A 24,986-nucleotide genomic window follows, 5' to 3' on the forward strand; every position below is an offset into this window, starting at 1 on the left:
TTTTGTGGCAGGATCAATGGCAGAAGAGGAAGCGAGACATCCCACTTCCTCTTTTTTTCTGGTTCATATACGGTCAATGAACTAAGTAGACCCAGCTGCTATTGTATTAGTGCTTACAGGAGAGCCACCCCTTACGCTGAGTAGAACTGTGACAACTTCTTTCAATGGTAAACAACCCTACTACACTACTTGATAAAATCAAAGTTTGGTAGCTACCACAGCTCGTGAAGTCAGTCAAGCTAATAAACTCATCGGGTGGAGTTGTCATCTTTATCCTCCTGATGCATCCTGGTAGAATCATAAACTTTCTAACAATCAAAACTGTTGGCTATTTCCACAGACCTATTATTGGTTTGCGTAGGGTAATGTGGCTCAGTTGGTAGCGCATGGTGCTTGTAACGCCAGGATTGTGGGTTCGTTTCCCACGGGGCACTAGTATGAAAAATGTGTGCACTCACTACTGTAAGTCGCACTGGATAAGAGTGGCGTCTAAACTACGTACATGTACAGTTAGCAAGTCTCCTGCAGAGATAACAAAAAGTGGTATGATATTTTAATATACTGTAGTCTACTCGCTGAACAGCCAGCTGTGGTTATTTCCGTTTTCTCATCTCTCATAGGTAATGTAGTTCTCTATTTGGCTGTGTTCAAGTGCTCATTGGAAAGTTATTTCCTCTCACTCTAACGGCAATGAAAAGGGACAAAACGTTTTATTAAAATGTATTTGTAGATTTTTTTTTTCACAATGTGAACCAAAATACTGTACAACAACATATAAGCAAAATACGTATTCTTTGTCTTAACATCTAGCAACATGTTCAGCTGGAAGACATCACTTTTTACCAGCGAAAAATGCATTTCAAAGACTGAGAAATTCTCTCCTGTCACCAATTTGTTTGTTAAAGGTCCAATGTAGCCATTTTATCTCAATATCAAATCATTTCTGGGTAACAATTAAGTACATTACTGTGATTATTTTACCATTTCCATTTTAAACAAACAGCTTCTTAGCTAAGATCAATTTCTCAAGCAAGTATTTAGCTGGGACTGTCTAGGAGTGGTCTGAGTGGGGTGTGGGAAACTAAACTAGCTGTTATTGGCAAATAGGTTTGGAACTCTTTCTTTGGTTTATTAACTAACTTGCAGCATGGAGATGTCAACAGGCAGGCCATAACTCCATTCCACCTAAATAGGATGACATTTCAGGTGGTCTTTTTAAACAGATCTTATACTAAAAGGACATTATCATACTTTTCTCTTCACAGTATTATTCCAAACTCTGTGTGTAAATATATATGAAACAGGGAAATCAAATTTGACTGCACTGGGCCTTTAACAGGGTATTGAATCAGCATGACATAGGCTGAACTAGAAAGGCCAACAGTTTGAGTCATGGCTAGATTCAACCATATCGCGGAAGAGCTGCGTTATAATGCAATTCAAATTTCCGATTGAGACACGTGTGAACGCAGTCTCCGCAAATGCAGGAACATTGTTTTTAAATGGCAATCGCGCTATTGCACTGATCTTCCACAATACGGATTTCATCTAGGCCATACTCTTCCAAAGGCACAGTGGCTGAGAAATGGGACTTGTGTCTTGCTGGATTCAGGCCTTATTGATAACAGATGCATGAAGTTACTTTGACATTATCCTGAGATAAGCTCCCCCCACTACACACAAACCCTTCACTCACACAAACCATATAAACCCAGGTGTGGGTTTACTGAGCAGTTTTTTGGTGTTCCTTTACTTCAACCTACAGTAGCCTACAGTAGTCTACAGTATATCTTCCCTGTTATACACACAGGCCCTAGAGGTGGCAGTATAGCTTCACTGGACTCTAGTGCCTTAAGGCTTGGCTGGTATTCAATCATAGCTTTGTAGGTCGCTTAACATTTGAAGATAATTTGAGTTGATATCTGCAGCATATAATGTGAATGCGATCACAGCAAACACGGAAACATTGCCTGTAAAAGGCACATTATTGGTGACAGTGCACTACAACCAGGATTGAATCCCAGCCTAAGCCACAGGAAGGACATTCACTCACTCTTCATCTTCCTTGTCCAAATCATTCCACAGCACTTGTGGAAGCAGACTTTGCAGCATTTAACGGTGACCATGACAACAGTGAGAATTATAGTAAGTAGCAGAGCGAACACGTCCAGGCTGTGGTACTGGATCCAGTTAAGGTCGTGAGCAGCGGGTCTCAGGTGGTCGGCTCCTCCGTGGCGCATCACAAACTCTGTCCAGAACACGGCCAGGTCCAGCGGCTCAATGGGACGGTCCTTATGCACCTTTGACAGCTGTAGCATCTTCTGCTTGTAACTGAGGAGGAAGGATAGAGAACATGAGGAATGCATCAAGGCTTGCCATCTCTTCATAGACAACTCATGGCTGCTAATACTGTACCAGTGAAGGAAGTGGGTTCCTCTAACGAGGAACTCCGACTGTCACCTCCAATAATGGATTGGTGACCATATATTTGTACTGAAATGCAATGTGTGTGGATTTAAAGTTAGGATTTGGTCTCTATAGTGTTTGCACAGCTTCTTGAGTTCACAGTATCTCCTATTATATAAAGACATTACCATCTAAAAGGACGCATGACGACCAACATGTGAAGTTCATAGGAGCATGTCAAATGAAAGCTAAGCGTACATTTTTTTTTTTATAGTCAAGGCATATATACATTCTTCAACCATTTTCCATCCAAATAATTAGGAATAAGCAAACACTTATTTCTGGTAAAACAGATGGAAAAGGGGTCTTAGACATCATCTACCAGAAAAAGTCTTAGAAATACATCAAAACACAATGTTAAATTACAGAACCCTGCCAATATCAACACTTCTTTGAGTAGGTTGGGGGGCTAGGGTCAGTCTTATATCTGGAGTATTTATCCTGTCTTATCCGGTGTCCTGTGTGAATTTTAAATATGCTCTCTCTAATTCCCTCTTTCTCTCTCTCGGAAGACCTGAGACCTAGGACCATGTCTCAGGACCACCTGGAATGACTCCTTGTTGTCCACCTGGCTGTTCTGCTGCTCCAGTTTCAACTGTTCTGCCTACGGCTATGGAACCCTGACCTGTTCACTGTGATTACTATTATTTGACCATGCTGGTCATTTATGATAATCTTGGCCATGTTCTGTTATCTCCACCCGGCACAGCCAGAAGAGGACTGGCCACCCCTCATAGCATAGTTCCTCTCTAGGTTTCTGCCTAGATTCTGGCCTTTATAGGGAGTATTTCCTAGTCACCATGCTTCGACACCTGCTTTGCTTGCTGTTTGGGGTTTAAGGCTGGGTTTCTGTACAGCACTTTGATATATCAGCTGATGTAAGAAGGGCTATATAAATACATTTGATGATTATTTGAGAAATTATTTGTCTTCTGTGCGTTTAAGAAACATTGCCTTGTGCCTTAATTCCGTTACCAAAAACCTCATGAGGGAGGATAATGAATTCATAGAAGTAACGAGTAAAGGTAGACTTACCAATTAGTTTGTGTTTTTAGTGGTATCATGTGATTAAAACTCTGAATTCTGTTACCAAATCGGTAACGGAATTACAGAAAGAAAATTAACGGATTTTCAATTGAATTGGCTAACATGCAAAATCATAATAGTCAAACCACAGTTGGGTCACATGCTACTGTCCTCCCTTTCACTGGCATACTTTGTTCAGCTCAAATGTTTTCTGTCGTCTGATGGTTAAAGCAACACTGAAAACAGTCTGGACAACCCCGCAATCTCACTTCTCTCTCTCCTATAACATGATGTCCTAGTATTATGTTAGCATGATGTCTGACCTCTTGTCATTGATGACCTTGTTGAGGGCCTCCACCAGTTTGTCTGAGGTGATGTCGAACACACTGAGCACCTCCCCTACTCCCCTCACTGCCATGCGGTGTACGTTGTCACCCTGGTCACCAAACAATGGCAGCATCACCATGGGAACGCCGTTACAGATCCCCTCGTAAATACCGTGGGTTCCTCCGTGGGTGATGAAGGCCTTGACCTTGGGGTGGCCTAGAACATAAAATCTTATGAACACAGAACATTCACCACAAGGGTGTTGACATCAAAATAAAGGAGAAGATTAAGTATTTATCTTGCAACATAAACAGTGTGTTGGGTTCACTGAGAAGTGCCCTTCTGTAACTTCCCCTATATGGTTTATTATAAATATATAACACTAACTGATTAAACCAACCCAGCAAATCATTCTGAGGAAGCCACTTCATCACTCTGACGTTGGCTGGAGCATTCTCAGGCACCACCCCTGTGTACCTCCACACAACCTGAAAAACAGAGACAACAGTTTATTTAGCTAATCAAGGCTTAGATTCAATAAGATCAAGTGTTAATCGGCAACAGACGACACCCGCATAGCTGTTGTTTTGGCAGTGTCTGGGGGTGTAAATCACTGGTAACTGTGTTCGAGCTGTCAAAGTGGTGAGGAGCTGCTCTTATGATCATTGGGTGGATTCGATTATGCTGAGATGCAGGGCCAGGCAAAGGACCATCGGGCAGGGAGGAGTGCCATTCTCAAATCAAACAGTAATCTGTGCCACTGTCATTTTGTCAACAAGGCAGCATGGTGGATTTATGGGAACATTGTTTCATTTAATGACATCTGCTTTCATATTGTTAATGGGATACAGTTTTACATTTATTTGGTCAATTATTAAGCATCCTAAGTATTAGATTTTTTTCTTCTGGTCCACTTAAATGATTGTTGTAGATGAGTTTTCATTTTCCCATTTTGTTTTCTTTCCACGTTCATTTTATATCCTGAGATTTTAGTATTCTGAAAAAATTATTTTAGCAAGGGGAGCATTGAGTTTTCAATATTGGTCAGATATATCAGAAGATCATCTGCAAATAAGTTCAGTTTATATTCATGTCAACCTATACCGAGACCTGTTACGTTTGGGTCCAGTCTAACTATTTCTGCAAGCGGTTCAATTGCCAGAGCAAAGAGAATTGGGGGAGAAAGAAAAGACATCTCTTGTGCCCCTTTCAAAAGCAATTTTATCAGATAATGTATTTCAGCTGGAACATGTTCTTGTATGTGTTTGTTAGTGTTTATTTTTAATAAACTCTGTTTGATTATGTATCAAGTCTGGTAAGACTTTTGCCATTCTATTGCTTTTGAGCTTTGTTATTTTGTCAGTTTATTAAATGCTCATCTGATGCAGCATTCCATCACTCTCCTTCTTGGTCAAATAGCCCTTACACAGCCTGGATGTGTGTTGGGTCATTGTCCTGTTGAAAATCAAATGATTCTCCCACTAAGCCCAAACCAGATTGGATGGCGTATTACTGCAGAATGCTATGGTAGCCATGCTGGTTAAGTGTGCCTTGAATTCTAAATAAATCACTGACCATGTCACCAGCAAAGCACCATCACACCACTTCCATGCTTCACGGTGGGAAGCACACATGCGGAGATCATCCGTTCAGCTACTCTGCGTCTCACAAAGACCCGGCAGTTGGAACCAAAAATCTCAAATTTGGACTCATCAGACCAAAGGACAGATTTCCACCCGTCTAATGTCCATAGCTCGTGTTTCTTGGCCCAAGCAAGTGTCGTCTTATTGGTATCGTTTAGTAGTGATTTCTTTGCAGCAATTTGACCATGAAGGCCTGATTCACGCAGTCTCCAATGAACAGTTGATTTTGAGATGTCTGCAACTTGAACTTTGAAGCATTTATTTGGACTGCAATCTGAGGTGCAGTTAACTCTGCAGCAGAGGTAAGTCTGGGTCTTCCTTTCCTGTGGCAGTCCTCACGAGAGCCAGTTTCATCATAGCTCTTGAAGAAACGTTCAAAGTTAGACATTTTCCGGATTGACTGACCTTCGTGTCTTAAAGTAAGGATGGACTTTCGTTTCCCTTTGCTTATTTGAGCTTTTCTTGCCATAATATGGACTTGGTCTTTCACCAAATAGGGCTATCTTCTGTATACCCCCCTACCTTGTCAAAACACAACTGATTGGCTCAAATGCATTAAGGAGGAAAGAAATAAAAAAAATGACCTTAACAAGGCACGCCTGTTAATTGAAATGCATTCCAGGTCACTACCTCATGAAGCTGGTTGAGAGAATGCCAACAGTGTGCAAAGCTATTATCAAGGCAAAGGGTTGCTACTTTGAAGAATCTCAAAATAAAATCAAACTATATTTTATAATGCTTTTTTTGTTTACTGTGTTATTTCATAGTGTTGATGTTTTCACTGTTATTCTACAATGTAGAAAATTGTAAAAAAATAAAGAAAAACCCTGGAATGAGTAGGTGTCCAGACTTTTGACTGGTATTGTATATGTACCCCAAGAAGAGTAGCTGCTTCCTTAGCAGCAGCAAATGGGGATCCCTAATAAATCCAAAGGGCACCTATTGGTAGATAGGTCAAAATAAAAAAAAAGTGCAGTTAATAACGTCACCTTGCCACTTTAAACAATGCTACTTAATATAATGTTTACATACCCTACATTATTCATCTCATATGTCTACGTATATACTGTACTCTATATCATCTACTGCATCTTTATGTAATACATGTATCACTAGCCACTTTAAACTATGCCACTTTGTTTACATACTCATCTCATATGTATATACTGTACTCGATACCATCTACTGCATCTTGCCTATGCCGTTCTGTACCATCACTCATTCGCATATCTTTATGTACATATTCTTTATCCCTTTACACTTGTGTGTATAAGGTAGTAGTTTTGGAATTGTTAGTTAGATTACTCGTTGGTTATTACTGCGTTGTCGGAACTAGAAGCACAAGCATTTTGCTACACTCGCATTAACATCTGCTAACCATGTGTATGTGACAAATAGAATTTGATTTGATTTAGATTTGATTTGATAGTGTATCAATACACCCAGAAGTTTCTAAAACTGTTTGAATGATGTCTGAGTATAACAGAACTCATATGGCAGGCAAAAACCTGAGAAAAAAAATGAACCCTGAAGTGGGAAATCTGAGGCTTGTAGTTTAACTCAACCAATAGCCCCTATTGAATTTACAGTGGGATATGTTGCACTTCCTACGGCTTCCACTAGATGTCAACAGTCTTTAGAAACTTGTTTGATGCCTCTACTGTGCGGTGAGGCCGAATGAGAGGGGATTGAGTCAGGTGTCTGCCAGCAGCCTCGACATCAGTCTCGCGAGCTCTGTTCCATTGCTTCTCTACAGACAAAGGAATTTTCCAGTTGGAATATTATTGAAGATTTATGTTAAAAACATCCTAAAGATTGATTCTATGATTAGTTTGACAGGTTTCTATGGACCGTAATGGAACTTTTGGACATTTCATCTGCAACTGGTGGACGTGCTTCATGAGTGTGGATTTGTTTACCAAATGCGCTAACAAAAAGGATCTATGTGGACAAATGATGGACATTATCGAACAAAACAAACATTTAATATGTACCTGGGATTCCTGGGAGTGCATTCTGATGATCATCAAAGGTAAGTGAATATTTATAATGCTATTTCTGACTAATGTTGACTCCAACATGGCGGATATCAATTTGGCTTGATTTTGTCGTCTGAATGCTGTACTCAGATTATTGCATGATTTGCTTTTTCCGTAAAGTTTTTTTTTTTTTTATCTGACACAGCGGTTGCATTAAGGAGATGTTTATCAAAGTTCCATGTATAATAGTCGTATCTTTATCAATGTTTATTATGAGTATTTCTGTAATTTGATGTGGCTCTCTGCAAAAATCACTGCATGTTCTGGAACTACTGAACATAATGCACTAATGTAAACTCAGATTTTTGGATATAAATATGAACTTTACCGAACAAAACATACATGCATTGTGTAACATGAAGTCCTATGAGTGTCATCTGGAGAGTGATTAATTTGATCTATATTTCTGCTTTTTGTGACTCCTCTCTTTGGTTGGAAAAATTGCTTGGTTTTTCTGTGAGTTGTTTGTGGTGCTTTCGCTGTAAAGCATTTTTGAAATCAGACACTGTGGCTGGATTAACGAGAATGTTATCTTTAAAATGGTGTAAAATACATTTATGTTTGAGGAATATCTACTATGAGATTTTTGTTGATTTGAATTTGGCGCCCTGCCGTTTCACTGGCTGTTGACAGGTGGGACGCTACCGCCCCACGTACCCTAGAGAGGTTAATGGCTGTGATAGGAGAAAACCGAGGATGGATCACCAACATTAGTTACTCCACAAAACGAACCAAATTGACAGAGTGAAAAAAACAAAGTCTGTGCAAAATAAAAATATTCCAAAACATGCATCCTGTTTGCAACAAGGCACTAAAGTAATACTGCAAAGCATGTGGCAAAGCAATTACATTTATGTCCTGAATACAAAGTGTTATGTTCGGGGCAAATCCAATACAATACATTGCTGAGTACCACTCTCCATATTTTCAAGCATACTGGTAGCTGCATCATGTTATGGGTATGCTTGAGCTGGAATTGGCTAAACTTTGATAATTGAGATGGGAAATTAAAGAGTGGGTTATGTCAGAAGTTAATGGTTCTCTGAAGAAAAACAATGGACATCTATGGATTAGATGAAGGAATGTGTTGAGGTCAGGAGGTGAGGACAGATTCTCATAAGGCAGTAATAAAGGTTTGTCATCCCGTTACCCTCTGTAATAGCTTCCTGTGGAGCCATAAACTGTAAGGATGTGTTTTAAGTAGGATGTATATAAATGTGAAGAAAGAAATGTTTTGCTGTCTCATTACAACTGTACAGAACCTTTAGGAATAATTAAACGTGGTTAAAGCTTCTCTAGTGTCCGTCAGTTATTTACTCTGAAAAATAAGAACCTAACACTTGTAATCATTAAGGACTGGGGAGTTTTTCAGGTAAAAAAATAAACGGAATGGAATTTAAGCACAGACAAAAACCTGGTTGTTTGCTTTCCACCAGACACTAGGAGATGAATTCACCTTTCAGCTGGACAATAACCTAAAACAAAAGGCCAATTCTACATTCATTGCTTACCAAGAAGGCAGTGAATGTCATCCACATGTACTGATACAAGTTCTACAGTATTTGTAAAAAATGTTATCTGTACCCATTGAATGCAGTGGCAATATCCAGGAAAGCCAAAGTAAAAAAATATATACAAATCTGGGCCTAAAATAGTGTAAGATGTCATACAAAAGATTTAGCTGTGACTTTATGTGGATGTTAAAAATATTTGTTGGTCTGATGTGATTTAATAAGGAACATACAGATGCTGCACTTGATGAATTTATGAAATTGCTTCTTCAATTATTGATAAACATGCACCTGTTAAGAAACTGACTGATAAAACTGTTAAGGCTCCATAGATTGAGGAATTAAAGAAGTGTATGGTTGAAAGAGATGGGGCAAAAGGAGTAGCTAATCTGACTGTCTGATTTACTGCAGATTGAGGAATTATGTGACTAAATTCAACAAAAATAATAAAGTATATTATGAAGTCAGGATCAATGATAAAGAATGATGGAAAAAAATAGAGTACTTTAAAATAAATGATGGGCAGAAAGACATTCAACTCCATCTGTTATCGAATCAGATGGCTTATCACAATAATTTTGATGTTGCCAATTATCTTAATGATTACTTCATTGGCAGAGTGGGCAAATTTAGGCAGGAAATGCCAACAATGAGCCATCCTACTCATGTATAATTTGTCTTTTTTAATTCATTGCAAGTTTGAATTTTGTAAAGTTCGTGTGGGAGGTGGAAATATTGTTATCGATCAATAATGACAAAACTCCTGGCATTGACAACTTAGATGGAAAGCTACGGAGGATGGTAGCTGACTCTATAGCTACTCTTATCTGTCTCATCTTAATCTTTAAGCCTGGTGGAAATTCTTTGACAGCTAATGAAGTAAATGAAACCCTTAAAGAGTTCAGTCTGTTTTGGTTGTATTTGGTAGAAATCGTTCTAGACCTCAGCTGAATCTGGTAATGAATGGTGTGGCTGCTGAACAAGTTGAGACTAAATGACTTGGAGTCATCTTAGATTGTAAACTGTCATGATGAAAACATATAGACTCAATGGTTGTAAATATGGGGAGATGTCTGTCTGTAATAAAGAGATGCTCTCCTTTTTTGACACCACAATCCACAAAGCAAGTCCTGCAGGCTCTAGTTCTCTTATCTTGATTATTGCCCAGTCATATAGTCAAGTACTGCGAAGAAATACCTAATGAAGCTGCAGCTGGCCCAAAGCAGAGCGGCACATCTTGCTTTTCAATGTAATCAAAGGGCTAATATTAGTACTATGCATGCCAGTCTGTCTTGGCTAAGAGTTGAGGGAAGACTGGCTGCGTCACTTGTTTTTTATAATAAACGTGTTAAAGTCCAAATTGTTTGCATAGTTAACTTACACACAGCTCTGAAAACACTTACCCCACCAGACATGCCACCAGGGGTATTTTCAGTCCCCAGGTCCTGAACAATTTCAAGGAAACGTACAGTATTATACAGAGCCATGAGTGCCCTTCCATCTTATATAGCGCAAGTGAACAGCAAACCTGGTTTCAAAACACTAATAAAGCAACACCTCACGGCACAAGGCCTCTCCCACATGTGACCTACTTGTTTTATGTTTGTACTGACATATATGTGTAACTGATAAATGCATGCACACACACACACTACATGTCAATGATTTAAATGTATGTAAAGTATTTTGTCTGTAATGTCTTTCATTATATGTCGGACCCCAGTAAGACTAGCTGTCGCCATTGCGCCGGCTAATGGGGATCCCAATTAAGCTAATAAACAACAAATGAACAACAAATCACCAGGTTTTGTAAGTAGACTGTGAATAGAATAAAAATATCATCACTCAATAAACATACAGCGAAGAAAAATTACTTTTCTCTAGTTTGGAAGTAATTATACAAATAGAGTGACTAAGTACAGAATAGATTCAGGCCAGTGATGTTGACGTCGTTTCTATGCAAACAGGTGTGTAAAGTTACATTGCTGAATGCTTGCTGACACGCATTTGTAGCATGCTTGCTAAAGACTGGTACTCGGGCTAGACAAATGCCATCCTTCATTTATTTTTGCGCTAGAAAATACACAATATACTTTTATGATAACAGGCATTTTGTTTTAGCACTAGTAGCAGACGAAGCCCACGAAAGCTAGCTAACTAACCTAGCCATTGATCATAACTCCGAGATCCATTACAGTAAAGGCAGAATTCCGTCTGGGCCAGAGTTATCAAGAGAAAACCCAAATAACATTCCTGTTCTCAAAAAAAGTATATTAGCCAGTGGTTAAGGGCGCTGTACTGCAGCGCCATCTGTGCCACCAGAGACCCTGGGTTCGCGCCCAGGCTCTGTTGTAACCGGCTGCGACCGGGAGGTCCGTGGGGTGACGCACAACTGGCCTAGCGTCATCCGGGTTAGGGAGGGCTTGGCCGGTAGGGATATCCTTGTCTCATTGCGCACCAGCGACTCCTGTGGCGGGCCGGGCGCAGTGTGCGCTAACCAAGGTTGCCAGGTGCACGGTGTTTCCTCCGACACATTGGTGCGGCTGGCTTCCGGGTTGGATGCTCGCTGTGTTAAGAAGCAGTGCGGCTTGGTTGGGTTGTGTATCGGTACGGGAGTTGTAGCGATTAGACAAGATAGTAGCTACTAAAAACAAAACAATTGGATACCATGAAATTGGAGAGAAAAAGGGGTAAAATTCAAAAAAAAAGATAAAGTATATTAGCTAGCTACATAACTTGCAAATCCAGGTTAGTTATATCTTTATCCTAATTTAAATGAATTAGCATACGTTCGCTAATAGGGAGCTTAACTAGCCAATTCAAGTTGAAACCTTATCGATAGCAAGCTGACTGTTACATCCCATCAAATTGTACTGTCACACATAAGGAGAGGATATGTATTTAGCTAGTTACATCACAGTATCATAGCTAGCTAGCTACTCACCATACACGTCACAGTCATCTTGTCATATGTAATCCATTCCTTGCAATATTGTTGAATGCATTAGAAGTTTGCAAGTGTGCATGCGTTACACATGGCAGCTGGGGGCGGACCACACCTTGTTGTCTCTGGGCAATTGGACATCATTGACAAAATTCGGCATGTAAGTAATCTAAAACCTACCCATCCATACCCGTTGTGACCCATTGACTTCCAAATCTCGTTTTGGGCGAGATTCACTTTATGACCAAAATTATCCTCTTTACACATTGTAGTAAATGTTGACACTATAATGAATGTTTCTGATTCCTATCGATGCCACATAGGCCATTTAGAACCAGGGAAGTTGGTTCTAGGAGGCATTTCCTCTTTAAATGCTGGAAGCCCTCAATGGAAATGTCTACAACAGAACAGTTATTTCCATCTAGAGTGCTCTTTTATCTCTATGATTGACACTTAAGACTGAAACTGCAGTTTGTTTTGCCAAAATAAAGATGGGTAAAGTGATATTTTAAACATCTAACAACAATTAATCAACATTGAACATTTAACAGAAAACAATACATGTTTTTTAATATTTTGTTATGCAAATAAAAATATGACAATTAATCTAATAGAAGGTTAAATCAAAATGATCACTACTGTGCATGGTTCTCCCTTTATTGCAACTTTTTCGGTATGTTTCAGTAGTGACACATTTAGTGGAGTGGTAAGGAAGTCAGGTAAATATTTAAAATATGCTATACAAATTGTGTGAGTATATGTCTACCTGACATACTGTATGTTGGAAGATGTGTGCTGAAAGTTTGTTAGACCCCCAATTTTCACCACTTCTGTAGAACGACAGTGCACTACATTTGGCCAGTTCTGGTCAAAAGTCGTGCACTATGTAGAAAATAAGGTACCATTTGGTATGTATTTGCATTGTCCTTACCCTCTGAGGGATCCTGCTGAAGGCATCAAAGAACTGCTTGGCTCTCTCCTCTGGCATCTGGGAGACCAAAGAGCCCAGGGTGAAGACCACGAAGCCATCCTCTCCTGACTCATCCACAAACTCCTGCAGGTCCTGAAGAGGCACGAGGGTGAATGGTTACTTAACAAGGACGTTTTACATTTAACATTTTAGTCATTTAGCAGATGCGCTTATCCAGTGACTTAGTCATTGCATTCAACTACAGTGGCAAGAAAAACTATGTGGACCCTTTGGAATTACCTGGATTTCTGCATAAATTAGTCATAAAATTTGATCTTCAGCTTAGTCACAACAATAGACAAACACAATTTGCTTAAACTAATAACACACAAATTATTGTGTTTTTGTCTATATTGAATACATAATTTAAACATTCACAGTGTAGGTTGGGACAAGTATGTGAACCCCTAGGCTAATTACTTTTCCAAACGCTAATTGGAATCAGGAGTCAGCTAACCTGGAGTCCAATCAATGAGACGAGATTGGAAATGTTGGATAGAGCTGCCCTATAAAAAACACTGACAAAATTTGAGTTTGCTATTCACCAGAAGCATTGCCTGATGTGAACCATGCCTCGAACAAAGGCATGGTTCAGGAACACACCACACACACAGGCATGGTTCAGGAACACACACCACACACACAGGCATGGTTCAGGAACACACACCACACACACAGGCATGGTTCAGGAACACACACCACACACACAGGCATGGTTCAGGAACACACACCACACACACAGGCATGGTTCAGGAACACACACCACACACACAGGCATGGTTCAGGAACACACACAACACACACAGGCATGGTTCAGGAACACACACCACACACACAGGCATTGGAAGGAACACACACCACACACACAGGCATTGGAAGGAACACACACCACTTTGTGGCACGGCACATCAACATCAACCTTATCCCAACTGTAAAGTATGGTGGAGGGAGCATCATGGTTGGGCTGCTTTGCTTCCTCAGGGCCTGGACAGCTTGCTATCATCGACGGAAAAATGAATTCCCAAGTTTATCAAGACATTTTGCAGGAGAATGTAAGTCTATCTGTCCGCCAATTGAAGCTCAACTGAAGTTGGGTGATGCAACAGGACCCCAAAAGACAGAAGTAAATCAACAGAATGGCTTGAACAGAAGAAAATACACCTTCTGGAGTGGCTCAGACAGAGTCCTGACCTCAACCCGATTTTAAAATGCTGTGGCATGACCTCGAGCAGTTCACACCAGACATCCTAAGAATATTGCTGAATTGAAACAGTTTTGTAAAGATGAATGGTCCAAAATTCCTCCTGACCGTTGTACAGGTCTGATCCGCAACCACAGAAAATGTTTGGTTGGGTTTATTGCTGCCAAAGGAGGGTCAACTAGTTATTAAATCCAAGGGTTCACATACTTTCTCCACCCTACACTGTGAATGTTTACATGGTGTGTTCAATAAAGACATGAAAACGTATAAATGTTTATTAGTTTAAGCAGACTGTTTGTCTATTGTTGTGACTTAGATGAAGATCAGATCAAATTTGATGACCAATTTATGCAGAAATCCAGGTAATTCCAAAGGGTTCACATACTTTTTCTTGCCACTAAGTTTAGTGGGAAAGTACAACCACATATCACAGTTATGCTACTAGATCCTTTGAAATATCTTCACACTATGCAATGGAATTGTATGTCCACAGGCAGAAAACGGACAGCAACTGGTGTGTACTCTTACTCTGAAATGTTACCTCATAGTAGCCATCAACATTTCACATTGGACAAAATAAAACATGTAGGAGACTAAATCATATAGTTGACATTGGACAATATGTCTTAACTTCCATACATCAGTGTTACAACAGTAGTTGGTCTAGTTAGTAAAACATTGGCTGAAGAGTGAGGTTATGAAAGGAGGCCATGCTTTGAAAGCACACCCTGTAGTCATACAAGGTAAAGGCATACTAAACCCTAACCCCAACCCTACAAAAATATCCCTGCAGAGTAGTTTCCCTTCCTGAGGTTTGTAGTGTTGGAAGAACACAATAGGGCCCCTCAGTTCCTCTGTTAGATTATAATGGCCACAATCCAGGAGGAAAGAATTGCTGTTCCTGGCTCAGGTTTCACTGGCTGCACAGAGCCAGTGTCCCACATGGCACCCCATTCCCTATATAGTGCATTACTTTTGACTAGAGCATATGGACCCGGTCAAAAATTGTGCACTATATCGGGAAAATGGTGCCATTTGGGATACAACCAGAATGTTTAGAGAAGAGCGAGGAATACTCTCCCAAAACTAATGTTGAGCAATACTTCTTTCTACAAAATATGAAGAACCACACCAATGCTTTCCCTGCACATCTGCTTTGTCATTTTTGCCTTCTCCAAGCTCAATGATTGGGCTAGAAAAACACATCTCAATTTAACTAGAACTGTTTTCAGAAACTCAATTTGAAAGTGTAATTACGCAGAATTTCTATTGGTGCATTGATTATTTTATGCCTTGAACATTGTCAGGATAACTTATGTTTCGCATGATTCCTATAGCACTCTGGCACCCCAAGTGGTGCAGTGTTCTGAAACACTGTACTGCATCTCAGTGCAAGAGGCATCACTGCAGTACCTGGTTTGAATCCAGGCTGCATCACATCTGGCTGTGGTTGGGAGTCCCATAGGGCGATGCATAATTGGCCCAGCATTGTCTGGATTTGGCTGGGGTAGGCCGTCATTGTAAATAAGAATTTGTTCTTAACCTACTTGCTTAGTTAAATAAAAAATTCCATTATCAATAGAGGAAAGTGAGGTAAGTTGAGCCATTTCTCAGATTCAGCATCACTCTGTCAAGGGAAATATACTATTCTTTCTAACAAATATGTATATCGTTGTGTACATCGGGAAATAATCAGAATTAATGTAAACATTACAAATTTGAAAACATAGCTTGTCTAAAAAAGGTGGTCTCTTGGCACAACTTATGGGGTAAGTTGAACCGCAGGACAGGGTAAGTTAAGTTGCCCACAAATTTCTGTCCTGAATGAAATATTATCACTACCTTTCCCAAACACAACATCGCAATTTTTTGTCTTTTGATCATTTTAAGCATCTATTAATACAGGCTTAATAACACCTAACAAACACTTTGCACTTTTTTTGACCACTTTTAACATAGGCCATAGGCCCTGTTACCTCATATCCAATCGATAATGCCTTGCATTATGCCTGGGAAGAAAACGCATCAATTTGTTCAACTTGCCATCGGCTCAACCATCGGCTCAACCATCGGCTCAACCATCGGCTCAACCATCGGCTCAACCATCGGCTCAACCATCGGCTCAACCATCGGCTCAACCATCGGCTCAACCATCGGCTCAACCATCGGCTCAACCTTCGGCTCAACCATCGGCTCAACCATCGGCTCAACCATCGGCTCAACCATCGGCTCAACCATCGGCTCAACCATCGGCTCAACCATCGGCTCAACCATCGGCTCAACCATCGGCTCAACCATCGGCTCAACCATCGGCTCAACCATCGGCTCAACCATCGGCTCAACCATCGGCTCAACCATCGGCTCAACTTACCCCATGTTACAAGGATGTACTTTCATGCTAGGTCTATAAGCTCCTCACATTGAAGCTTATAAAGACCCCAACTGATGTATAGAACAATCTTAAAATAATCTACTTTGGTTTAGATACAAGCATCATGACACCTCTAACACGATACATTCAATTGGCTTGGGGAAAATTCTTTTTTTTGGACTTAACTTGCTTACCACTTTCTCCATGTGGTTTCTTCCTTCAGATTCATTAAATGATGACCTCTTTCCTAAATATTTGGTAAAATGCTTAATTTTGTGTGTGTGTGTGTTTGGGAGGAAAAGGATGGCTCAACTTACTCCACTCTCCCCAACGCATGATACTTAGAATTGACAGGAAAGTAGCTGGTTCTCTAGTCTACACTATGTTTCTAGATCGGTTCACAGATTTGAAGGCAAATTAGGTTGGAATGCATGTTGTATAACGTGAGGAGGAGCTGAACATGGTACACAAACATTGAGCTATGTCAAGTCAATCCTCATGGAGGAAACACAGATCAGGTTACAGCCGGTTGCGAATTGAGTGTCTGACAACACCCCAAAAAACAAAACAAAAAGTGATTCAGAGAACACGTTAGAACATAAAGATCTTGAAAAGGGATATTGTCCCAAATAAGAATTTGATATCTTGAAATATGTAAACAAGTTGAAAGTTTGCTGTATTTTATCCAGTGGAATCCTTGCTGTGGTCCAACTGCCACTGCAGTGAATCTATCCCTTAAAGGAAAATTCTACCCTAAAACTGTACTTAGTTATTTCTTTAATTAGTCCACTGTTGATATAGTCCCAAAAATGATTTGCATGTCAGTAATCAAGTTTTCAAGATGTATAACTTTCAAAATACAGAAATACAGCTGGTTTGTGGCATTTAACGTCATATGATGCAAAACGCGCATACCGGCTGTATTTCTGTATTATGAAAGTTATATATCTTGAAAATGTGATTGCTGACATGCAAAACATTTTGGGACTATGTCAAGAATGGACTAATGAAACAAATACCAAAATAGTTTTTGGGTGAAGTTTTCCTTTAAGGTTTCTGTACCTGGATCCATACAACATATAAGGTGCACAACTCCGCAAAGTGGAAGTTTCTCCACTTGTTAGATTTAAAACATTTTTACAAGAGACTCACCGGTGGCAGTGGAGCTCTTTTACCACAGTTGATGCCTCCTATGTTGACCATGTTGGGCATCCTGGGTTTGGGATATTCAAAGGAGTAGTCATACCTCAGCAGCCAGATAGCACCGTTTCCCAGCAGCTCCCTGTATGTCATGTCTTTCTCCAGATACCTACTGGTCAGCTTGTCAAAGCTGGCAAACATGAATGTACACAGGTAGCTCTCCAGACTGTACATCATCATGTTCTTCAACCTCCCTAGGAAGTCCATGTGGTCAGTGTTGCCTGAGTGGAAGCGTGGTACATAGGAGGGGGGAGTGGGGCACTGGGCAGCCCTGTCATCCAGCCCACAGGGGATCCCCCTCAGGAAGTACACTGCTGGGATGTTGAAGGAGTCAGCAATGATGGATCCACAGGGTAGGAAGGGATCCGTCAACATCAGCTGGAACCCTTCTCCTCTGAGGCGCTGCATCAGGGGTTCATCATACAGCAGACCCTCACAGCCTTTCACCTGCATGGTGGTGAAGTCAACCAGACGCTGCACGCTCACAAATATATCCATTACCTCCGGCATCTTGAGAAACACGCCGTCCTTCAGTTTGTTGACGCTCTCGTCCAGCTGGGCCTTGCTGTAAGGGACCCTAAAAGTCTCAGTCCTGTAGTAGTCAGAGCCCTGGATGAGGATGGACGTCTCAGGGACCAGCACAACCATCTCATGGCCCCTGGCCGCTAGCTCCTTCACCAGCAGCTTCATGCTCAGCCAGTGGCTCCCATCTACAGGCATCACCAAGACCTTGTCCCCCTGGACGGTCCCCGGACACAGGGCCAGGCAGTACAGCAGGGCCAGCAAACCCTGTCCCAGACACTGCCCCATCTTCAGCCCCGTCCTCAACCCCAGCACAGGAACATTCTCCCCCCAACCCATGCCTCTCTGCCTTTCAGCTCAGTAATGCGAGCTGCTGTGAGAAGGACAATACCTCCCTGAGATCTGGCACTGAGTGCTACTGAGAGGGGGCTGGACCTCAGAGTAAACTGTGGATGGGTGGGTTGGTGAGTGTCTCCCTGCTCATTCTCGCTGCCTCTATGGGCAGGCTGTTATATAAGACCAGACAGTCCTTCCTGTGGGCTAAAGTTTATCTGTAGGCTGAATGGTTCATGATTCCTTAAGATCAATTGAGAGAGGTACAAGATTGGCTCGCCAGTCATCTCTTGCGACAACCTTAATAGTGGGTTAGCTGAGTTGGTTCTAGGTGCCGAGATTAGCTAGCTAGTGACTTATAATGCAATAGTTTTTAAAGCAAAACTGTACCAGAGATACTTATGATCAATTAGATTTTTTTAACAAGTACTGAAACAAGAAAAGTAAACATGGCTAATTTAAATGGGCTGTTTTCTTGTTTGAAGTGTTTTCTTATTTCCACAAAATAAACTATTTATTAATTTCCCATTGAGAAGCATGATATTGAAAAAAAAGTCATTACAGAGCATGTAAGTTACCCTTACCATGGGAGGAGTCATGGTGGTATTCTAATCCTCAAGCTCAGAGTATGACCTCATGTTTCGTGAGGAATCTAGATCATTAACTTCAGCTCCTCCCCTTTCTCCTCCCACCCAAAACACTGACATACTTTCACACACTTTCTCAAACACACATACACACACTCAAAAAGACCAGTGGCGTGAGAAGGCAGCTGTCTTGGGAAACAAACACTCACACATCCAGTCCGGGGGAGATAACATCTAACATATGATATATAGAGCAGTATTTCACCTACGGTTAAAGCTAATATTACTATTGACAAACCACCTTTATCACAGTGACACAAATACATTACATTTGTCCTCCTATGTTAATGAAGAATAAAAGATTTGTTTCCTTGAACATCAACAAAAATACATCAGCATTGAAAGAATGCTGAGTGTTACGCAATCAACCATATTTGAATTACAGTACATATTACAATACAATACAGTATACAGTGCTAATCAACTATTTTAAAGATGAAGGACTGTAATCCGTAATAACACTGTTATCCTGAGTACAGTCCCACCCACAAACTGAGCCTCTCTACACCACGTTCTATTTACTCCCTGAACAGGAACTGTTGAGGTGATCAACTAACTCACTGTGATGGTTTCTAATGACGGAAGCTAAATATAAAAATTACTTTCAGTGCCCATCATTCTGGATATGATCAGACAGTTTACTGGTGTTGTTACCATGTTTGTTTGTGTATCTGGGGTATCAGGGCACTACAGTGTAAACAACTAGCTGAGGAATACAGCCAGGCCCCCAGGGACAATACAACAGTCAATACAGCCAATGGCCATCTGTTTTCACTGAGATGATGGTTCTTCAACAGAGTAAAGAGAGACCACACAGAACACCCAATTAACCAACAGTCTAATTCAGAACACACATCTGTCCATGCCCTGAGGCCAAGCTGGAGATTCTATTCTGGACGGTTCTAAAGGTTGGGCCTCTGTCTGTTTTTTTTCTTCCTAATGTGTGTACACAAACAGAAATCGATGAAGAAGCGAAGAGGGCTAGAAGTTTGGCTCATCTGATCAATAGACTGTGAATATGTCCCAAATGGCACTACTTTTGACCAGAGCCCTGTAGGGAATAGGGTGCCATTTAGGACACATACAGTCACCATCTGCAATTGTCCTACACAGCATTATATTATCTGGCCTTTTTTTATAGTGACAAAAAATAATCAGTTCAGACTATTGTCTAATTGACCTTAGGGCTCGATTCAGTCCTTACCTCGAAAGTTCAATGCGATTTGAAATTGAAAGGTAATTTCCGATTGTGCCGACATATGCAGCATTTACAGTGATTGCAGTGTACGTGAATGCACATTGCAATCACACTGAACTTCTGCAATACGGATTGAATAGAGCCCTTGGTTACATGCACTGAATAAGAAGTAGCTCTGGATAAATGACAAATGTAAAATGTCTTTAGCTACCTCTGGCAGTTCATTTGGCTCCTCAAAGTTCATTCCTCCGATCATCACCATATTAGGCATCAGAGGCCTGGGGAACTCGAAGGTAAAGTCGTTGCGCTCCAGCCACAGTGATGCCTTCTTCATCAGCTCTGGGATGGTGGTCTCTCTCCCCAGGATCTCTGAGGCGATGACGTTGACATCAGAGTACAGGTACCTGCAGGACAAGGGTTTGAGGTCAGGGCAGCCATACACTCAATAGGCGGACCACGGACCGGATCTAGACCCAGAACGGGGTCAAAACGGACCCCTTCGCTCCATGGCATAATGTGTAGAAGTGCAGGAAACTAGCAATAAAACTGCAATTTTAGTCTGCCAACAAGAGGGGTGTGAACAGTTTGGGATCGCATGGGTTGCGAGGAGCGGGTTTGTTACTACACTGATAAATATCCATCCGGACTATTGCCACCTAGGAAATATGTCTGACCAGACCTTCTGAAAGGATATTTGAGTACCCCTGTTTTAGGGTTAGGGTTGACATCAGAGTACAGGTACCTGCAAGCCAGGGGGCGGAGCAACGCCCAAAGGAAGTTGACGCTCCTCTGCCTCAGGGTCATGTGATCAGTGAAGTGAGTAAAGCGTCCAGGGGTGTAAGAGGGTGGGCTGGGGCACTGGGAGGCCTCAAAGTCCATTCCACAAGACAGGCCATTGTGAATGTAGATGGCAGGCAGGGAGAGGAGTGCTCCTACAATCACGCCCAATGGCTCAAAGGGGTCAGTCAGTATAGCATCAAACCGCTGCTCCCTCAGAGTCTGCATCATGTCCTGGTTGGATAGCAAGCTGTCACAATTGTTACTGGTGTAGTTCCTGAGAACCGTCAGGGTCTGGTAGTAGCTCCACATCCTGCTGATGTCGTTGGAGGTGTCGGAGGCCATGATGGTGTCCAGGTTGGCCCTCTGAATGGTCTGGAGCTGTGTCCGGGTGTAGGGTACGGGGTAGGTCAGTGTGATGGTGTGTTCCGATGGACCCAGAGAGCCACTTACCTCTGGAATCACCACCACCACCTGGTTTCCGCGGCGACCCAGCACCTCCACCAATGGTTTCATGCCCGTCCAATGGCTGCCGTCGGCTGGGATCACCAGGAGTTTACCGGCCCGGCAGGACACCACCAGACACAGAGAGAGGACCAGGCCTGCTGCTGCTCCCCTCAACCCTACCCCTCCTCCAGCCATAACACAGCAGTACAGTACAGTCACACTGTAGGATAGACAGAACAGTATACACAATTGAAGTAACTGAACTGTGCTTCCTAGCAGAGAACCAAGTGTTTAAATAGAAAAGGGTGTGTCCTTATCAGGGGCTGGCCTGATTCAACCGGCTGAAATCAAGACTTCACCACTAAACATACAAAACGTTGTTTGACAGGTTTTTTTCATTGGCCATAGTGCCGAACAACAGTGAGCTGTGCATTCAGAAATGTGTTTACTACAACCGGGTGTCATGCTGTCAAATGGGAGCTGATGCAGGGTTTGTAGAAGGATCTGTCTGCACCAAGATGCAACGTCATACTCATTCTGTGCAATAGCATGCTACACTACTAGACCTATAGCCATGCTGTACGTGAGAGAAAAGGCAACATCCAACTGGGCAGAAACTGGTTGAATCAAGTGTTTCAGGAATTTGTCAACATATTGTTGACAAAAATACAATGGATTTTTTTTAAATTAATGTTAAAAAGAAAAATGCTATTACAACCTCTTTGCAATAAGGAATTGAGACCAAAAGCTTGAAGTTTCAAGTGTTTAATACCAAGGATAGTCAGCTGAGGGCATATATTTAGAAAGTTCAGAAAACATCTTATACTCTTCATTCCTTGTAGGTGTCACCTCCTCAGCCATACATTTTATGACCCCAATGAGTGTCCCTCCTTTCCCCTCATCTCTTTGTTTAGCCAGATGTCATAATCACACCCCGTCTATCTTCTGTTCTGGGCCTGACCCTGCTCTCTGACCCTGGGCAATTTCCTCTTATCTGATTAGGTTAATCTTTCTAAATGAGCATACACACAGTTTCATGGCCTAAATTCACAGTAATCATTCACTAAACAGGATAAAAAACAAACTACAGTTTAACTTGAAACATTTTTGACAGAATCCATTAGTCCCCCCTATTAAAACCATAAACACTTCTTATTGTTTAATATCACTAAACAAGCATTCAACTGCCGGCTGTAGACTTACTTCTTTTGGTTTTCTCCAGACCTGAGAGTGTGATAGAAACCGAATTGATAGACATAGAATAGACTAGAAGACACAAAACAAAAAACACTCCTAAATTCTACTGATTTATCATAAGCATCTATGCAGATACATGTATAAACTAAATCTCTGACCACAGCTTGAGGGACAGAACTGACAAAATGTCTTGCTACCCCTGAGCCCTATACCCACTGATATGCTTTTCTGCTCAGGTCCACAAAAAGTAGGGCTCTAAATATCCCCATTATGCTTCTCCTCAGTCTTCCATCAAGGGCTACAGGATCACAAGAGATGTTTTTCAGCCACGTCCTCCTCACTGCATTCACCTCCTAAAGCTGCCCCAAAGACGCAAGCCGTAGCCTGAATCAATTTCACAATAGGTGTGTTTGAACAACAAAGCTTTACTATATGGAATCCTAACAATGCCATCATAGCTACACCCGTAACTGCCAACACTGCCCATATTCCAACATCCACCTTATTTGATCAATAGTCCAATACCATGCTGGTCCTACAACACCTTCCACAACCTTGAGTCTCTTTTGTTATTACTCCCAATGTAACAGCAGTAAGTATTGTTACAGCATTAACTCTGTCACTGTCAGTAACTTTCATCACCGGCTTTGCCATTAGATCTATGATTGAGTTTGTGATATTCTCTGCCTTTTTCCCAGTCCTCTCCTAACCAGCTTATCTATTGCCTCCTTATGTTGTGCTACAATAGGGACTGGCGGGTAATAATGACCATTACTCAGATCTGGATCACATCTCTTATCCCACAGCATACCCACCCCCCTGTGAAAACCCTCATTGTTTTTCCGCAATCCCTCTACAGATTTCTGTTACCGTGTCTTGGTCCCAGGAGGTATGTCAATGGATTATCTGCCCTTTGATATGGAGGAGAGAGCAGTGGGGTTGAGAGAGTGTCCAGTTCTACATATCTCTGGGTCACATGCTTCCTGATCGTCCCCTGCAACAGATGGGATGCCACCACTACTGCAAGCTTTATCTCTGGGAATACAGCTTCCCGTATACATGGGTCTGTGGCAACCTTCTCAATTGTTGTTCCCTCATCAGTAAAACCGTCTCCATATGTGGCTATTAAAGTCTGAAATTGTAAAACTATTTCAGCAACGGTTATGATCACCCTGCTAGAGTCCTCCATGTTGGGCTTATCCTCATAGTCGTCCTTCCACTCTACACAGACCACTGTCTTTCCCACACAACGCACTATTCCGTGTATAACTCTACACAGTGGAGTGGTATCATTCTCTAATGAGTATATCACCCATTTTCTTAATTTATAGGAAAGGCATCCCTCCGCTTCTGTCACAATTAATCCTCAATTTAGCAAAACAATTAATGATCAATTATCAAAACTTGCTCTAGCCTCTCCATCTTGCTCGGCCTCTCCCAAGTCAGTAGGTGTTGATACAGCTTTCACCTGGGACACGTGGATCCAGGCCTTCCTTCCCGACACCTTCACTGCTGTGTCAGTCACTAGTAGGACAGTGTGGGGTCTGGTCCACCTGGGCTGAAAGGTACCCGGTTGATGAACCTTCAAGCACACGTAGTCTCCCGGCTCTAGTGAGTGAGCTTTCCAATCCTGAGGGAGTCTACGGTGGGCCTCTTTCACCTGGGAAGATATACACTGCAACGCATGGGTCATTTCCTGACAATATGACAACATAGACTCTCCCAGCATGGCCAAATCACTCATCTGTGACGTGAATAACAGCACCCGGTAGTCCCATCGGTCTCCCACTTAACCCTTCTTGTGGCATGAGTCCTATGGTAGCGTTGGAATCGTATCCAACCTAACAAACTCTGAGTCATATGTTCCTTAATCACACTCTTCAGGAGATGTGATGATATTATTACAGCAAACTTCCTTTCCGTTGATGTGGCTTGCTGTATACAGGAATTTGTTGCTTTCCTTTTAATCGTTATACCTTCTTTGACAAACCCCTCATTGAAAGTTGACAATAGTATACCATCTCTGCTACTGTCACCATGATCTGGGTCTGTGTGACATTCAGTTGACTTTATATTAGTTTCTGTATTCTATATTGTGCAGTTAGCTGTCCTCTCCTATGAGCTATATCCTGTAACAATATACAGAGTGGTACTTTTTCCCAGAGAC

General features: G+C 41.6%; 1 protein-coding gene across 4 annotated transcripts; it reads right to left on the reverse strand.

The window, feature by feature from the left end:
• Positions 1-21,877, reverse strand: LOC110537351 (UDP-glucuronosyltransferase). 4 transcript variants are annotated; one of them, XM_021623313.2, is made up of 6 exons: positions 21,125-21,877; positions 17,651-17,818; positions 12,888-13,019; positions 4,220-4,307; positions 3,816-4,035; positions 1-2,331 (listed from the first exon to the last, which is right to left on the reverse strand). In XM_021623313.2, exons 1-6 carry the CDS (start codon positions 21,815-21,817, stop codon positions 2,046-2,048), a joined length of 1,587 nt encoding a protein of 528 aa, XP_021478988.1. In that variant the 5' UTR covers positions 21,818-21,877; the 3' UTR covers positions 1-2,045. The 4 variants fall into 4 exon arrangements, with proteins under 4 accessions (XP_021478988.1, XP_021478986.1, XP_021478987.1 ...); XM_021623311.2 differs by lacking the exon at positions 17,651-17,818 and adding an exon at positions 20,610-20,802 and having other exon boundaries at positions 21,141-21,876; XM_021623312.2 differs by having other exon boundaries at positions 17,651-18,076; positions 21,374-21,874.
• Between the last annotated feature and the right edge of the window lie 3,109 nt (positions 21,878-24,986).

Source organism: Oncorhynchus mykiss, chromosome 12 (assembly GCF_013265735.2).
Source record: "Oncorhynchus mykiss isolate Arlee chromosome 12, USDA_OmykA_1.1, whole genome shotgun sequence".
Lineage (NCBI taxonomy): Eukaryota > Metazoa > Chordata > Actinopteri > Salmoniformes > Salmonidae > Oncorhynchus > Oncorhynchus mykiss.